Source organism: Cyprinodon variegatus, unplaced genomic scaffold (assembly GCF_000732505.1).
Source record: "Cyprinodon variegatus isolate N-32 unplaced genomic scaffold, C_variegatus-1.0 Scaffold68, whole genome shotgun sequence".
Lineage (NCBI taxonomy): Eukaryota > Metazoa > Chordata > Actinopteri > Cyprinodontiformes > Cyprinodontidae > Cyprinodon > Cyprinodon variegatus.
The window spans coordinates 1,007,048-1,022,403 of record NW_015150521.1 but is presented as its reverse complement, the minus strand read 5'-3'; the positions used below and the strand labels follow the sequence as shown (position 1 = coordinate 1,022,403).

General features: G+C 36.0%; 5 protein-coding genes across 5 annotated transcripts; 3 read left to right on the top strand and 2 right to left on the bottom strand.

The window, feature by feature from the left end:
• Window positions 1-1,336: 1,336 nt before the first annotated feature.
• On the bottom strand, window positions 1,337-2,218 carry LOC107083043 (hemoglobin subunit beta-like). The gene is made up of 3 exons (XM_015371984.1): window positions 1,969-2,218; window positions 1,642-1,864; window positions 1,337-1,559 (listed from the first exon to the last, which is right to left on the bottom strand). The coding sequence occupies exons 1-3, from the start codon at window positions 2,058-2,060 to the stop codon at window positions 1,431-1,433; spliced, it is 444 nt and encodes a 147-aa protein (XP_015227470.1). The 5' UTR covers window positions 2,061-2,218; the 3' UTR covers window positions 1,337-1,430.
• An 899-nt stretch (window positions 2,219-3,117) lies between these two features.
• On the top strand, window positions 3,118-3,870 carry LOC107083060 (hemoglobin embryonic subunit alpha-like). Its single transcript, XM_015372004.1, has 3 exons — window positions 3,118-3,283; window positions 3,363-3,570; window positions 3,686-3,870. The coding sequence occupies exons 1-3, from the start codon at window positions 3,186-3,188 to the stop codon at window positions 3,812-3,814; spliced, it is 435 nt and encodes a 144-aa protein (XP_015227490.1). The 5' UTR covers window positions 3,118-3,185; the 3' UTR covers window positions 3,815-3,870.
• Window positions 3,871-10,678: 6,808 nt separating this feature from the next.
• On the bottom strand, window positions 10,679-11,365 carry LOC107083089 (hemoglobin subunit alpha-B-like). The gene is made up of 3 exons (XM_015372053.1): window positions 11,230-11,365; window positions 10,934-11,141; window positions 10,679-10,818 (listed from the first exon to the last, which is right to left on the bottom strand). Exons 1-3 carry the CDS (start codon window positions 11,322-11,324, stop codon window positions 10,690-10,692), a joined length of 432 nt encoding a protein of 143 aa, XP_015227539.1. The 5' UTR covers window positions 11,325-11,365; the 3' UTR covers window positions 10,679-10,689.
• A 718-nt stretch (window positions 11,366-12,083) lies between these two features.
• On the top strand, window positions 12,084-12,797 carry LOC107083085 (hemoglobin subunit beta-A-like). Its single transcript, XM_015372048.1, has 3 exons — window positions 12,084-12,219; window positions 12,300-12,522; window positions 12,611-12,797. The coding sequence occupies exons 1-3, from the start codon at window positions 12,128-12,130 to the stop codon at window positions 12,740-12,742; spliced, it is 447 nt and encodes a 148-aa protein (XP_015227534.1). The 5' UTR covers window positions 12,084-12,127; the 3' UTR covers window positions 12,743-12,797.
• A 769-nt stretch (window positions 12,798-13,566) lies between these two features.
• Window positions 13,567-15,119, top strand: LOC107083090 (hemoglobin subunit beta-1-like). The gene is made up of 3 exons (XM_015372054.1): window positions 13,567-13,658; window positions 14,024-14,246; window positions 14,991-15,119. Exons 1-3 carry the CDS (start codon window positions 13,567-13,569, stop codon window positions 15,117-15,119), a joined length of 444 nt encoding a protein of 147 aa, XP_015227540.1.
• Window positions 15,120-15,356: the final 237 nt, after the last annotated feature.

Sequence of the window (15,356 nt, the reverse complement as noted above, 5' to 3'; positions counted from 1 at the left end):
ATAATCATATTAACATATAACATATAAACATACACCAGTCTATATTTGTCAACATGAAAACAGTTTTGTGAAAACAGTGCTCTTAGGGCTCTCGTGCTTTTGGGGTCCAAACAGCAGTTATCCTTGCATGCTGGTTACTCACATTAGTTTATAGTTAAATAGCTCACATTGAAGAATTTTTGTAAGTTAGACTATTTGATTTACATTTTTAATACTATAAATTAATGTGAGAACTGGTTTTCTTTGGAACTAATTGACCAAACTCAACATTTATAAAAAAACACAAACAAAAAAAAAACAAAACAAGAAAACTAATTTATTTATTTATTTTTTCTTAAGGCATCTTAAGTAGTTGAATATACTAATATCCCCATGATGAAAGAACATTTAGGGAAACCTCAAATAATAATGTCAGCCCAATCCTAATTCTGAATCATGTGATTACCAGAGTCCTATTTTCTTTAAAAGAAGAAGCTTGACAGACTAAAAACTTGATCCTAACTGTGAAGTATGGTGATGTGCAGGGGTTTTTACAGCAGAGGGGAACTGGTTTGCCTCTTAAAATAGATTAAATTATGAGGAGAAATCATATTCAAATTCTCAAGGTAGATCTAGAAAGTTAAAGTTTAGAACTGATTTAAAGAATAACACAAAATCAGTTGAAAAAGTGGCTAAAGGACGACAAGAAACTTTTTTGGAGAGGTCCTCACAGTTGTCTGATATCAATCCCATAGCAAATTTGTCGGCAGAGGGAAAAGGTTATCTATGAGCAAAGCAGCCTTCAAACCTGACTCAGTTGCACTTTTTTTTTTTTTTTTTTACAATCTATTAGATTAAATTATTTAGATATTATTTAGATTATTTAGACTAGTTAATGCACCAACTCCAAAAAGGTTGAGGTTAATCCACACAGGCTTCTAATTATAACATCATTCATCTATCGAATTAAACGTCTCACTACAATAAGAGACTAGACCAAAGAGACATTCGATCATGTGAATGAAATATATGACAATACTTGAAGCAAAATAAACTGATTATCAGCATAAGCAAGTAAAGTAGGGGAAATAAATTTGTGGAATTTTCTCTTGTTCCGTTAGAATTGTCATAAAGACTAGAGCTAAAATCACTTCTAAGAGCTTCTAAAATCCTTTTGAACATTCCCCAAAATAGATACTCCATATTTACCAGCTTAATGTGATTGACCTGTAGGTCCACCTTGAATTTTTAAACCACCCTGCTATTTTTGTTTTTGAAAAGTTTTTGTCTTGTTCATCATTTTATGAATTGCAGTAATGCTCATTATACATAAAAGAGGCCTAAAAAAGGACAAAAATTTTTAATTTGCTCAAATATTTTATTGTTTTATTTTTTAGACCAAAACAATCAGTCTGAAAGGATCATGATTTAGGGTCTTTAGCTGGAGCACTCTAGTGGTACTGCTTTCTGAGGGAGGCCACAACCACAGCTAAGAACTTCTGGAAAGCTGCCTGGACATCAGCAGTGAAAGCTTCACCCATCTGAGAGGCAACCACGATGCTGAGGCAGTCGGAAAGAAGCTGCAGAGCAACAACATATCATTAGAAAACAATGAAAACCTGAACATGCAGTGAATGATAAGCAGTGAGGAGTTTTCATTACATTGAAGTTGTCAGGATCAACATGGAGCTTCTCAGAGTGCAGCACACTCAGGTCTTTGTATGTGGTCTTGATGTCATCCATGTTCTTCACAGCCTTTTCCAGACCAGCAAGGACAACCTGTCCATGAGCGGCCACTTTGGGGTTGGACTTTATAGCTTCCGCATTGTAGAGGTTTCCAAAGCTACCAAAGTACCTCTGAGTCCAGGGGTAGACAATCAGACACCTGAGAAGACATTTTGAGAATTATAGAGCAGCAGTATAACAAAACGCATTGATGAACACTGACTTTATTTTATAGTCTATAATAATATAAGACAGTTGTTTTACCTGGAAAGAGCTGCTGGCCCCACGACAGCACTGTCGATTTTGGAGAAGATGTCCTTGATGGTGGCACGCTCGAAATCAGTCCACTGAACCATTTTTTCAAGCTGTTGGCGTTTCTGTCTTTAGCAGCTGCTGTGCTCACATGTCTGACACAAGGGACAACTTTTAAAGCAAATCCATTCCCCCCACCCCAGAAGGCTGCATCTGATAGGGTAGGTGGGACAGACAAGAAGGTGATGTGATAAGTGTTTGGAACAAATGATAAGGGGTGTGCCGAGCTCCTGGGACAGAGCTTTTATCATAAACATGTTTAGCTTTACTTTCTGCTTCCTTATACAATGTGTTTCAGAAGCATTCTTATGACTTAAACTCTCTCAATTCAAGTTTATACCAGAACTACAGATTATCTGACTTAGAGCTTTGGTGATTGACCACATCCTGTATTTATCCTGTATTTACTACACTACTACAGGGCCTACATAGAAAGTGACTGTGCTAGATTTTTGTTTGGGAGCCTTGGGTTAAAGGGAAATTTATACTTACCCGTGTCCCTTTTTTTTAGGGTTCGTATTATATATTCAAAAACTTTGCATTGTTTCTCCTCAGTCTATCACATGAAATCTTTACTAAATGCGTTGAGATCAGTGTTATTACAATGTATTATGCAAGGTATTGTATCTGTATGTTTCTGGTGCTGCAAACATAAATTTAATGCATATACCTGTAACAACAGTTAATTGGGAGACAAGTAGAAAATTAAATATTTTTTGCCTAACACTTTAAAATTTCAAAAGCAAACTCCTTTTTTCTAAATTGGGAGAAAAAAAATCTTAGCTTAAATATTGTCTCCCAGATAAAGACAGTCCCGACACCTATTCTGTTTTTATTTAACTTTTTTTTGTGTGTGTGTGTCTTGATAAAATGAAATCAAACTTTGGATTTAAAAAGCAAAAAAATTTATTTTTACATAGCGGCAAAAATAGGTGACCTTTTGAAATGCTTGCATTAATATAATATATTTATATATTTTTCTATTTCTTTTTTATGTATTACTAAGAAAGATATTTTCTAGTTTAAAGAAGCTTCTGAGACAGAAAGATTTTATCTCCAACATAGCTCTTTAGGATGACTTGGACCGCCTCCCATGGTGCTGGGTGTGCCTGTGCTCTTTCTCAGACATATAACTCTCACACTGTTGGTTTATTACTGAAATAGCAACAATGACTAGTCTTACTGCTAAGGATAAGAAAGCTGTCAAAGACTTCTGGGAGAAGATCTCTCCCAATGCAGCGGCCATTGGAGCAGATGCTCTTGGCAGGTAATATGACCTAAAACCTTTTAATATCAACCACTTTTTCAAAAAATGCATTAATCCATTCTGTTTTGTCCCCACTCAGGATGCTGGTGGTATATCCCCAGACCAAGACCTACTTCTCTCATTGGAATGACCTGAGCCCTGGCTCTGCCCCGGTGAAAAAGCACGGAGCTACAGTGATGGCTGGAGTTGGTGATGCTGTTGCTAAAATTGAGAATCTGACAGCAGGTCTCCTGGACCTCAGCGAGCTGCATGCTTTCACTCTGAGAGTGGACCCTGCTAATTTCAAGGTGAATATTTTACACACGCATTCACCACAAACCTGCTTTATTTGGGCTGCATTGGTCTTTGTTTTCTATCAGTGTTGCTGAAGTCCAATGCCTTTCATCACCTGTTTCTTTATAGATTCTTGCCCACAACATCCTTGTGGTTCTGGCCATGAAACAGCCCAACGACTTCACCCCTGAGGTTCATGTGGCTATGGACAAATTTCTGGCTGCTGTTGCTCTTGCTTTGTCTGAAAAGTACAGATGAACTGCTGAATTTGGGAAAAAGAGATGAACAATAAACATGGATGGAAAAGCACAAAATGTTGATTTCTGTTTTGTTACTTGTAATTTGTGTGATTCCTTATCAAAACGGTTTTCAAAAGGTTATGAATCTGTTTAACCGCAACCGAGATAAAAAAATTAAAAATTAATAAAAAACCCACACTCTATATATGCTCAAGGGATAGAAGTGATAAATTAATCAAAACAGCAAAATGTAGCCTATTTTATAATCTGACTTTATCCTTAGTCCTGAAAGATTAAAATAATGAATTCCAGATTTATCAGAATTGCAGAAGTGTATGAAAAAAACAAGGAAAAAATAAACAAAAACACAATGAATTCACTCCATATAATGAAAATTGTAAATATTTTGCAGTTTTGGTTTTATAGAGGTTCTTACAAACAGTATATTTTTCATGTTTAAATCTTTTATTTGTTAAACATTCTTTAAAAAGAGACAAACAAAAAACAAAAAAACAATCATAATATATCTCCCAAATGACAACATAGGCATGGCCTCTTTAAGACGGGTGACTTCCTTTGATTTATTGAGCATTGTCAAAACTACAGCATAAAGCAAAAGCCTTTAGGCAATTTATTGAGCTACAATGAATATGACACCATTATTGTGCTCATTAAATGTGTAGAAGAACTCTTCACATGGTTGTTACAGAAACAAAACTGAATGAATAGTTTTGGACCATAAAAGGAGTGTTTAAGAGTTAGTACATAGCTTCAGTTATTACAGCTAGAAACCACCAGGCTCAAAATCTGCGTGTAGTGATGACCCACACCTGAACCCCCAAAGGTGCATAAAGGCAGTAACAAAGGCAAGGCAAGGCAAGGCAAGGCAAGGCAAGGCAAGGCAAATTTATTTGTATAACACAATTCAGTACAAAGACAATGCAAAGCTGGCCTTCTATCACCTGAAGGAAATCTCCAGGATTAGCAACTAATGTCTCAGAAGGACCTCATACCTTACTGCAAAAGTCTTCACAGGGCTGCCCAAAAAGTGGATAGGACAGCTGTAGTGGATCCAGTATGCTCCTGCCTGTGCCTTCACCAAAAAGAAAATTGAGCACATCAACCCAGTTCTAATGTCCTTCCACTTACTCCCCCTATCTCCGAAAACAAACTTACAATACATCTGTTGGTCTATAAATCACTGAATGCCTTATGTCCAGAATTCATTCTCGACTTATTGTCAATATATAGACCGCAGAGACCTCTCAGGTGTTCTAGTTCAACTGTCTCTACTCTGGATAACCATCACTGGTGTGTGTGTGTGTGTGTGTGTGTGTGTGTGTGTGTGTGTGTGTGTGTGTGTGTGTGTGTGTGTGTGTGTGTGTGTGTGTGTTTTGGACAGTTATGTATATCAGTTAAACAATACCCCCCAAATCAGTGCATATTAAGGGCTTTGAACATATGAAATGTAAAATCAGCCATAACATTAATATATAATGGATGCATACTTAGGTGTTGTCCCACATAGAGATTTTATCTATAAACTCTGTACAGTGCATGCCCTGTGAAATTGTTAAGAGGGGATTTTGTGTGATGAATTCCTTAATACATAGAGAGATGGAGGTAGAGCTCTGCTGGTTGGAAATAAAGAACAGGTGGCTTGAAAAACAGAGCTGTTTATCTGGTCTGCATTTGCAGGACTGCATCCTCCCCTTGATATTATTTCCTTGATTAGCTATGAGGCTTAGATAGGGAAAGTAGACTGGTTTAGCAAGTTCAGTAATAACAATGCAATTAATACACATCTGTTCACTCATCATGAATGGCTGTTCTGGCTTTGTATCTGATAAAACACATTGGACGAACATTAGAAGATAACGTGGTTCTACAAATCTGCAACTTGTGGAGTTTGTTTATTTATCTTATTTTGGTGTAATACCAGAGGTAACATAGGGGGATGCTGGATTGTTAAAAGGAGACACAGATACCTTCATAGCAGGTGTGCTGATTGTGGCAAACATACAGATTTTGACCATTGCCGTGGTTGTAATGCTTGTTTGATCGCTGTGTTGTGGCAAGTAAGTTACTATAAATGTACGACAGCAAAAGCATCTTGTTTCAAGAGCACAAAGGATCAACAACTGCTCTCAAAAAACATCAAGCTTCATTAATTGAAGGGGCGGATCAACCAAGTGACTATCAGCATCCCCTGAGAGGCTTTGGTTCGCTTTTTGTTTGTTTTTTTCTTTGTTCAAACAAGTCACTACATTCTCCTTCTGCACTTTGTGAATTTGATTTGCAAATGAAAATAAAGACTTAATTCCATCTCACAAAGGACTTTGGACCACATGACAACAGTTCATTAGATATTCTCATAGTTACAGTGCAGTACAATTACTCCTTGTACACAAAAATATGTTACCCAATAAATGTGACTCAACAAATGTAACTTGTTACTAGCCACCTCTAGTCTTAACTCAAGGAGGGTGGCAGTTGCTATTTGTATTCCTGAACATGAGTTATTTTAATTAAGAACTTACGTTTTCTTAATTGAATTATTTATATAAATTAACTTCCTGCGATGTTTTAAATATTCGGGATGTACATGTGATGAATTTAATAATTTGCATTAATGTTGAAATGCTCATGCATAACTTCAATGAAAAGCATACTACCGGTACTTAATATATCTAATAAATCAATAGTGTTGCTTTCCTTTTTTGGTTAAAATGTTATTGTATTAATAAATCCATAATTAGGCATGTCGGTGCTTAGGCGCTCTCCATGGTGCTGCCTCTCCTGGTGGTAGTTTGCTACACTCAATCCAGCACCCAGGATAGCTCCACGAGGCAGAGTGGAGATCGATGTCACAGCAGAATCCAAAAAGAATAATAGCGCGTTCCTGTTTTTTCTACTTTAATTCAGTTTAGTATTTTAATACTTTGTATTTTTAGTTCTGTGATGCACTGGTCCAAAAACAAAGACCAAGACCTGATGCACCTGTCCAGTGGAGACAGGAGACAGACAACAGCTCCACCGTGACCCTGACAGAATAAGCAGGAGATGATGGATGGATGCTATTTTAAGATATTTATGGGATTACGTACATTTTTGATTTCTGTATTAGGCTTCTTAAGATAAATTAAACGCTTGTTCTGGCACAAAAAAACTGCAAAAAAAAAAAAAAAGATAAAACTCATGAAAACACGTATTACGAGTTTCATAATTGAGACCATATCATCTAAATCATACTCAGAGGTTTTTTAATAGTTTGTTTAGTAGTTTGGTTTTTTAACATAAATTAATAGCCTTTCTCAGATATAAATCCTGTTTGTGTTCGAAAAAATGACTTGAATAATTTCCCTTCGCAGATTAAAATACAAAACATAGAGGAAAATAAAAACAACATGTTTAATTGTAAGGTCATATCTTCTCGGCTGCAAATTCTTGTCACGTTGATAAATGCGGGTTTAGTATTAAATCCTTCCAGCAGAGGACGCTCTATCATCAGCCAATAAACTAAAGATAGCGACCACAAAACAGGCTTAAATCGGAGGCAACCAGACATTCGCTCAGTTTTTCTGATAAGGTTTTAAAACCAATATGTGTCAGCTCTATCAGCTAGCACTATTATAACCTTTAGTTGGAGCTCTGAGCTTTTTAAGCCACAGGGGGTCTTTCCTCCAAAGCAAATTACATGGAAATCAATGAGCCATCTGTCGGGTAGTTGTGGCCTTTATTTTATTTTATTTTATTTTATTTTTTAGGAGTTTTGTGTTTGGCTATTTAAATCAAGATAAGATCGTTTCTGTAACCTCTTTAGACTGATTTGTATATGATTTAGAGCTGAAAGTACAGTCCTTCCCATTCTGATCACTGATGGCTTTTTTTTTCTTTTTGCAGAAGATGGCTTCCTTCACTACTGTTGCATACTATCCAGTTTTTCCATGATCTGAATATGTTGATCATCAAAGATGTTTCCTTTTGTTCTTCAGGGGTTAGTGAACAACTAAACCAGCTGCTGGCTCTGGGTGCCCCATGCTTAACAAATATCGAGTTTGGGGTAAAATAACTTGTACGAGTGTGTCTATTGCACTGTCACTAGTTTGATTTGGTTTATTTATAGTGTAAATATTTGTAAATGCTTGAAGTTCACAAATACATTTACTATTCAATAGATACCAATTTTGATTAAAACAAAAAACAAGAAAAAAAAAATGTGCCTAGGTTTTCTAAGGACAAATTCTATGAACCACCACCTAAGTATATCACAGACGATTAGTTCCTTTATTTTTAGATAGAAATGCAAGGAGCATATAATGCCCCATGCATTGTTTTATTTCATTGTGCTGTTTTCTTAGTTGTTTATAAGTTTATTATATTGTGCTTGCTGTATTTGTGTATGGTACTAGTTTTATCACAAGGTAGCACTTTTGGTTTTAAGGTAATTTGTAAAGAAAATTATATTTTATCGTACAAAAAAGCACCTTGCCTTACCCAAATAAATGCTATGTACAGTAGTAAATTTGTTTTTAATGAACCTTTCCTATAACCTTACTGCATTGTATGTTTCCAGAAACCTCAGTGCTGTAGTTTTGACAATCCTGCATATCTTGCTTTTGAAAATTATAATCAAAACACTTCTCCTATCATCAGGCATCTTCTAACTCACCAAGATCTCATCAAACTATGCAGTCAATACCTATACTGTTGTCTCTCCTAGACCCACTTCTACACAGGTATATCCTCTGAACCAACTGTCTTTTTACTTTTCATCTTATCAAGATCTTCATTACTTCATCCTAACTTATCATGTGATGATACTTATATGGAGCATTTGATCTTTATAGTTTTATATGTGAATATATATGTCATCATCTTTACTAATTGTTGCCCCTTTGTGATCCAGAATGGTCAATTCCTCTGTTCTGTTTCTCTCTTTTTTCTTCCTTAATCAACTCTTCAAAGTACTCCTTCCGTCTTGCTATCACACTCATTGTACCTGTGAGCACATCAGTAGCACTCCAAACTTTTCTGACATACCATCCTTGTGGATTATGTCGATTACTGGACATCATCCACATCTGTCAAGTCACCAGTCTTCCCCTCAATTTTGTAGGCCATCATTGGACAATATATATGACTCCGCATATAACATAGATTTTTTGAAATTGAGTGATATTATAATTTGACAGGCCCAATTTGTAGTTCTTGTGAATATTAAAATTAAAGTAAATAAAGGGCTTGAAATAGTTTATTCCTTCACCTATATGTACTTAATTGTATATATGTAATACTGATGACAATAAGATTAATATTACCATTAATAACCAAATTATAAAAGATGGTATAAAATAATGCAGTTAAAATAAATTGTTTTTGATTTAGAACTTTAATTTGTGAAATCAAAGAGGTTGACAATAAAACAAATGTAAAACATTTATTTTAAAAACTGCTTATAGGGATTAGCAAGCTCATTATGATTACTGAATAAAATGTATGTTTGTCTGCAGCAAAACTACCTACTCATTTTCATAAATGTTTACAACTTTTTTTTTGTTTGCTTTTATTTATTTTATTTTATTTTTTATCTTTAGCTAAAATTATAACCATTTCCTAAACAGTTTATTCCTTACATTTAAACAAATTTTTTCCTCATAACCATGGGGAACACTTTATTTAAAAGGTGAAACCAGCAAAATTATGGAAAACCTGATTAAGATAAGTGTTTTGCACGTAGTTTATTAAACTGAATGGTGTACTCTGCTCCTAATCAAATTCACAAAACAGTTTAGTCGAAATAAATAGTAGAGTAAAAGGCGCATCATGATATTAGAAGTTTTACAACAGAATAAGACATTAAAAGCACATCCATCCCCACCAATAATTAATAAATAAAGATATGAATTGATAGCAATTCTTTTTTCCATGGTTGACCTTTTATGAAAGAAAACCCTACAGATGAGCACAAAAAAAGAATAAGAATGAAGAAGCCACAGATATACAATAAAAACCAATTATGTATTTGCTGAGGAAATGATAGTGAATAAAATAGGCATCAGTTGAATGTGATCAGAAAATACTGCTAAAAATCTGTGGAAGAGAAAAGACAGGAAAACTGGGAGAAATTCACCACCTCCAACTGATGTAGCTTGACATGAGACAAAGGAAACAAACCAAGATAAAATACCTAAAACTAACATAATAGAATAAACCAAAACTTAATAAGGAACCTTCACATTTCAGAAATAAAAACTAGACACAAACTGATGATATAGAACCAAACTAACAACAATATTAAGCAACACAGATATAACAACAAACTATAAAAATACATAAACAAATATTTACTTGAATGTTTGTGCAAAAAAGCAAACCAGAGATTAACACAGAAAATATGTTCTGAGTTTTAAATATTTTGTGTTCTACAGATACTGTTTTTTTATTTCTAACAAGAAAAGAACTGAAAAGCAAACCAATGACAAACATGCCAGCATTTCAAACATTTATTTGGACGGTATAAAAAAAATGTTGAATTATCTGCTATTTGTCTGTTATTATGATTTTCCTGTGTGCACTTTATTGATTGTATTTATTGCATTATGTCAGAGATACTGGGTTTGATTTAATTTATATCACAATATCTTTCAGCTATTTTTGTTTATTGTTTGTTGTTTTTTAGTCACGGTGATATTCCAGCATGGACTTTGACTAAAGACATTTTTTGTTTTTTCTGTAAAAGCCCAAAAAAGACAGAAAGAAAGTCTATAACAAAGGAAGAAACGAGAACTGAAATCCTCAGATGTATTTCTTTTATTGAACATGCCTCCACATGTTTGTAAAGGTGTTACGAATGTGGGGTGTTTTCAATTATTGCCTCTGCCTCGTGGGACTTCAGCGGTACTTCTCGGAGAGGGCCCAGGCCACGCTCTGCAGGAACTTATCCACAGAAACGTGAACCAGGGGCGTGAAGTCTGCAGGGAAGTACATGGCCAAGACCAGGATGATGTTGTGGGCCAGGATCTGCAGGGCGCACAAACATATTGCAGAACATATTAGAGCAGAAACTAAACGCACAACATAGAGTGAAGGGATGGTATACACTTTACTTGAATGCATTGTTTTCATGAAAAACTACCTTAAAGTTGGCAGGATCCACCCGGAGTTTGAAGGCATGGAGCTCACTGAGGGAGCTCAAGGTGTTAGTCAGATTGTCGATCCCTTTCACAGCTGTCCCCAAGGATGCCATGATAGTGGCTCCATGCTTCTTAACTTTAGCGGATTGAGGGCTCAGATCTCCCCAGTGCGAGAAATAGGTCTTAGTTTGAGGGTAAGCAACGAGCATCCTGCAAAGAAAATAGTTAAAACCTTAAATAAACAGCACTATCATATGCTATTTTAGTTCCTGTAAGGGTTGCATTACTTTACGCATACCTGCCCAAAGCTTCTCCTCCTATTTCGGCGGACTTCCCTTCCACTTTGGCCCAGAAATCCCTAACTGTGGCCTTGTCTTTGTCAGAGAGACTCATTGTTGCCTTTGGGTTGTCAGCTAGAAAAAAATGACCAAAAACGCTGCTTGGGTTAATTTGTAATTGCAGCTTTATATCAAACCTTAATGCACCACGCCTACTTATCAAATCGATGCCACCGCGTTGATAACGAAAGTGCCAAAAACTATCAACCCGTTTGGCTCGATAAAAACTACCACTCCTTCATTTTTACGACAATGCATACGTAAATGCGAGCGGGTTAGAGGAATTACACCTAGGCGCGGCTCGTTGTTTTCTAACGCATATTTTATACTTTACCAAATAAATATAAAATATATTTATGGCAAAATAAACAAGATTCACATCAGACAAAACGTTGCAACTTTTCACAGTGCTTTCAAAAACATGAAAAATGTTTTTTTTTTTTTTTTAAAGAAGATTCTTCATATAGATTGTTGCTGGATTAAAATGATAATAATAATAAATACAGATAAGAAACTCCTAATTTTAATGAAACCAAATCTAATTCTTTTACATGACTCTACACCATCTGTCTGAACTAAATTAACAAGAGAAGTGATGATTAAAATTAAAGAAAATTCTAATCTTTAAGTTAAGAGATGCTGCGACCGTTGATGCAACACTCATTGGCATTTATCCATACTGAATAGACGTCATTTTATTGGCAAGTACACCTCGTCCAATCAGAACCGCTCCTGTCCGGGGGACGGGTCACGGACTGTAAATAAATGTTGGCCTTGTAAACATATCCAGACAGTCTTACGCCTTTGATCAACAAACTCGTTTTTGTGTCTATCAGAGAAGGCTTTTATACCATCACCATGGTCGAGTGGACAGACGCCGAGCGCAAAGCCATCACCTCGCTGTGGTCAAACATTGATGTGGGGGAAATTGGTCCCCAGGCCCTAGTCAGGTAACCTGTAAACAAATTTTATTACATTAAAGGAAAAAAATGATGATCTGCAATAATCGTTGGAACTTTCTCGTTTTTAGGCTTCTGGTTGTGTTTCCATGGACCCAGAGGTACTTTGGAACTTTTGGCGATCTTTCCACCCCCGCAGCCATCGCCGGAAATCCAAAAGTGGCTCAACATGGGAAAACTGTGATGGGTGGCCTTGAAACCGCAGTGAAGAACCTGGACAACGTCAAGCAGGCCTATGCCAAACTGAGTGTTATGCACTCTGAGAAGCTCCATGTGGATCCCGACAACTTCAGGGCATGTCTTTCCGCACATTAAGAAGCATAAACGTGTTTTATTCTGTGTAGGTTGATTTATTCTTATTCTTATTGGCTTATGTCTACAGGTCCTCGCTGAATGCATCTCAGTGGTTGTGGCGGCTAAGTTTGGCCCCACTGTTTTCACCGCTGGATTCCAGGAGGCCTGGCAGAAGTTCTTGGCTGTGGTGGTCTCCGCCCTGGCCAAACAGTACCACTAAAGCGGCAGACCACTAGAGATGTGCAGCAGTTATACAGATCTTCATGACATCACTTTCTGAGCTGCCAAAAATACATTAATAAAAACTCAAATGATATACATGCCTCAGTGTGATTTTTCATGTTCACCTATTGTTTTTAATAAGATGTAAAATATGGACTCATGTTTTCTGAGGACATAATCCTCAGTAATAAACATACAATTTGAAAAGCCTTAAACTCGTTAGTCTTAGCTTTCTCATCATGACCAGCAAATAAAAAAATATAATATGAATAAAAAACAAAATCGATATCAATGTTGGTTTTATTCCTAAAATTTACCTGACAGACCAGCAAGGGTAAAGGTTTGTAAACATCTCTCTCAGACAACTAAGGTATCAACAATAAAACAATTTTCTTTTAAATTCAAACTGACTGTAAACTACATCGAATGATGAAAATAAAATAAAATAAAAATCTAATAACTTTATCTGTATTCGTGTTTTTTACTATTCCCAGTGTTGCTCCTTTTAAATCTTATTATTTTTTTTAACTTCAAATCTATTTGAAATATAGTTTAAGAGTTAGATATAGCTACAGATGAAAAAATAAAAAAACATTCAGCAAACCTTTCCTCATACCATCGATATCATTTTTATTTGGGTGGGGCAGACCTGAATGTCGAGATAATTAACGTTTATGGTTTAATCAGCGCAAAGCAGCTGGAGCAAACTTGGTACGATCGCCCAAGACAGAGAGAGGAGAAGTTATGCTTGGAAATATTTTATTAGATCGTGTTGTACTGTTACAAAATCGTATTCCAAGTATTTATTGATTGCATGGCGTCATGGTGAAATGGACAGAAGAGGAGCGCCGGATCATCAGAGGAGTTTGGGAAAAGGTTGATATTGATGAGATCGGCGAACAGCTTTGGGCAAGGTAGTTTGTTTGTTCAATTCTAATTTCGAAATGATATAGTGAGTTATTAGATTTAAAAATCTTTTTAAAAAAACAACAGCAACATTTATCTCAATGGCAATTTTGTTTTTGTGGCATTTATTGAAAGCAGCACAGTGTTTTGTCTCACCGTCAGGCTATTTCAGCACCAGGCGCTGTCCATCCAGTGAGGATGAATAAGTAGACTTTATCATTTCAAAAATACCCTTCGATTTTTAGTCTTCTAAGAAATTACAGATGGTTTGTCAAAACTATTGTAAAGCTACTCTTCTATGCGGGCGGATTTATTCACGTACAGAGATATACAGTATTACTGGTTTAAGTTTTTTTTTTTTTTTAATCAACAGAGCTCTGATTGTTTACCCATGGATAGAGCGATATTTCGGTGGTTTTGGGGACATCTTCACCACTACAGCGATTTTAAACAACCCCAAATTGTCCGCCCTGGGAAAGGTCGTTTTGACGGCTGTTGACAACACTGTGAAGAACATGGACAACTTTAAAGAAATGTACGATTCTCTAAGCAGGCTTCACTACGAGAAAATCAAAGTGGATCCGGACAACTTCAGAGTAAGCCACTAACGTGATATTTAGGTTACATTTAGTTTATCTAAATTGTTCTGTTGTAGTGCTTCATTGGTATATATTTTTCTCAAACATTAAATCACTTTGGTCATGATTCGGAACTTTTTGGTTCTGTCTAAGTTTTCTTTTTGAGTTTTTAGTTATGCTTTGTTTCATGTCTTTCTGTGTTTTCTAGTTTATTGGTTTCATTTCCATTTTGTGTTATTCTAGTTGTTTTTGGTTATATTTTTTGAGTATTTCTTGTTTACCATCTGTTGCCCTCTTGTGGCAATCTCCTTCTCCTAGCTCCCTTCTTGATCCTTCTTTCCACACCTGCTCCCAATCTACTGATTAGCCTGGTCTTTGTTCAGTCTCCTATTTATACACCTTCTGTTCAGTCACTGTTTGCTGGTTCCTCCTCGGTTCCTGGCTCCTCATGTGTGTTTTCCCTGATGTGTCCAAGATTTTGGTTCCGTTATTTATTTGTTTATTTGCCTCAGTTGCCACCTATTTGATTTATTAAAACTGCAAGATACACTTCAGCTTCAGTCTCTGCATTTGGGTCCCCCAAAACCTCCACCTAACCTGACGACTTTACTGATTAGTTATAAGTGACAGTAGAGGGATATTTAGTGACCCAAGACGTTTTACTTATGTATATAAATGACCGATTTGTTTGTATGACTCAATAGGTGACAAAGAACACTTGTTGATCCAATTCATGACATGGGGATTTTTTTTCTTCCGCAGCTGTTGGCAGAATGCATCACCATCATCATCGCCTGTAAACTCAAAGCTGAGCTGAACCCTCAAGTCCAGGCAACCTGGCAGAAGTTCCTCTCTGCTGTGGTGGAGGCTATGAGCAGTCAGTACAAATAAAACAGAATTAATTGAGCATGGAGGAAAATAAACCAATGAATAAAACGTATGTTCCTTAAAAGCCTGTGTTTTCTCTTCAACGTATGAGTTGCAAAACCGTGCAAGTGTGTAACGAGTTTCTGTGTCTCTGTATGACCCCTGGAGGCAATAAAGAATACTGCAACCCTGCAAGAAATACGTGTTGATTTATATATATATATATATATATATATATATATATATATATATATATATATA

Excerpts from the sequence above, each read along its gene's own strand:
- LOC107083043 (XM_015371984.1), bottom strand. The coding sequence starts at position 2,060 with ATGGTTCAGTGGACTGATTTCGAGCGTGCCACCATCAAGGACATCTTC. Across the intron at positions 1,865-1,968 it reads GGGCCAGCAGCTCTTTCCAG|GTGTCTGATTGTCTACCCCT; the intron begins GTAAAACAACTG and ends ATGTCTTCTCAG. Across the intron at positions 1,560-1,641 it reads TTGATCCTGACAACTTCAAT|CTTCTTTCCGACTGCCTCAG; the intron begins GTAATGAAAACT and ends GTTGCTCTGCAG.
- LOC107083060 (XM_015372004.1), top strand. The coding sequence starts at position 3,186 with ATGACTAGTCTTACTGCTAAGGATAAGAAAGCTGTCAAAGACTTCTGG. Across the intron at positions 3,284-3,362 it reads GGAGCAGATGCTCTTGGCAG|GATGCTGGTGGTATATCCCC; the intron begins GTAATATGACCT and ends GTCCCCACTCAG. Across the intron at positions 3,571-3,685 it reads TGGACCCTGCTAATTTCAAG|ATTCTTGCCCACAACATCCT; the intron begins GTGAATATTTTA and ends GTTTCTTTATAG.
- LOC107083089 (XM_015372053.1), bottom strand. The coding sequence starts at position 11,324 with ATGAGTCTCTCTGACAAAGACAAGGCCACAGTTAGGGATTTCTGGGCC. Across the intron at positions 11,142-11,229 it reads GGAGGAGAAGCTTTGGGCAG|GATGCTCGTTGCTTACCCTC; the intron begins GTATGCGTAAAG and ends TTTTCTTTGCAG. Across the intron at positions 10,819-10,933 it reads TGGATCCTGCCAACTTTAAG|ATCCTGGCCCACAACATCAT; the intron begins GTAGTTTTTCAT and ends TGCGCCCTGCAG.
- LOC107083085 (XM_015372048.1), top strand. The coding sequence starts at position 12,128 with ATGGTCGAGTGGACAGACGCCGAGCGCAAAGCCATCACCTCGCTGTGG. Across the intron at positions 12,220-12,299 it reads GGTCCCCAGGCCCTAGTCAG|GCTTCTGGTTGTGTTTCCAT; the intron begins GTAACCTGTAAA and ends TCTCGTTTTTAG. Across the intron at positions 12,523-12,610 it reads TGGATCCCGACAACTTCAGG|GTCCTCGCTGAATGCATCTC; the intron begins GCATGTCTTTCC and ends TTATGTCTACAG.
- LOC107083090 (XM_015372054.1), top strand. The coding sequence starts at position 13,567 with ATGGTGAAATGGACAGAAGAGGAGCGCCGGATCATCAGAGGAGTTTGG. Across the intron at positions 13,659-14,023 it reads GGCGAACAGCTTTGGGCAAG|AGCTCTGATTGTTTACCCAT; the intron begins GTAGTTTGTTTG and ends TTTAATCAACAG. Across the intron at positions 14,247-14,990 it reads TGGATCCGGACAACTTCAGA|CTGTTGGCAGAATGCATCAC; the intron begins GTAAGCCACTAA and ends TTTCTTCCGCAG.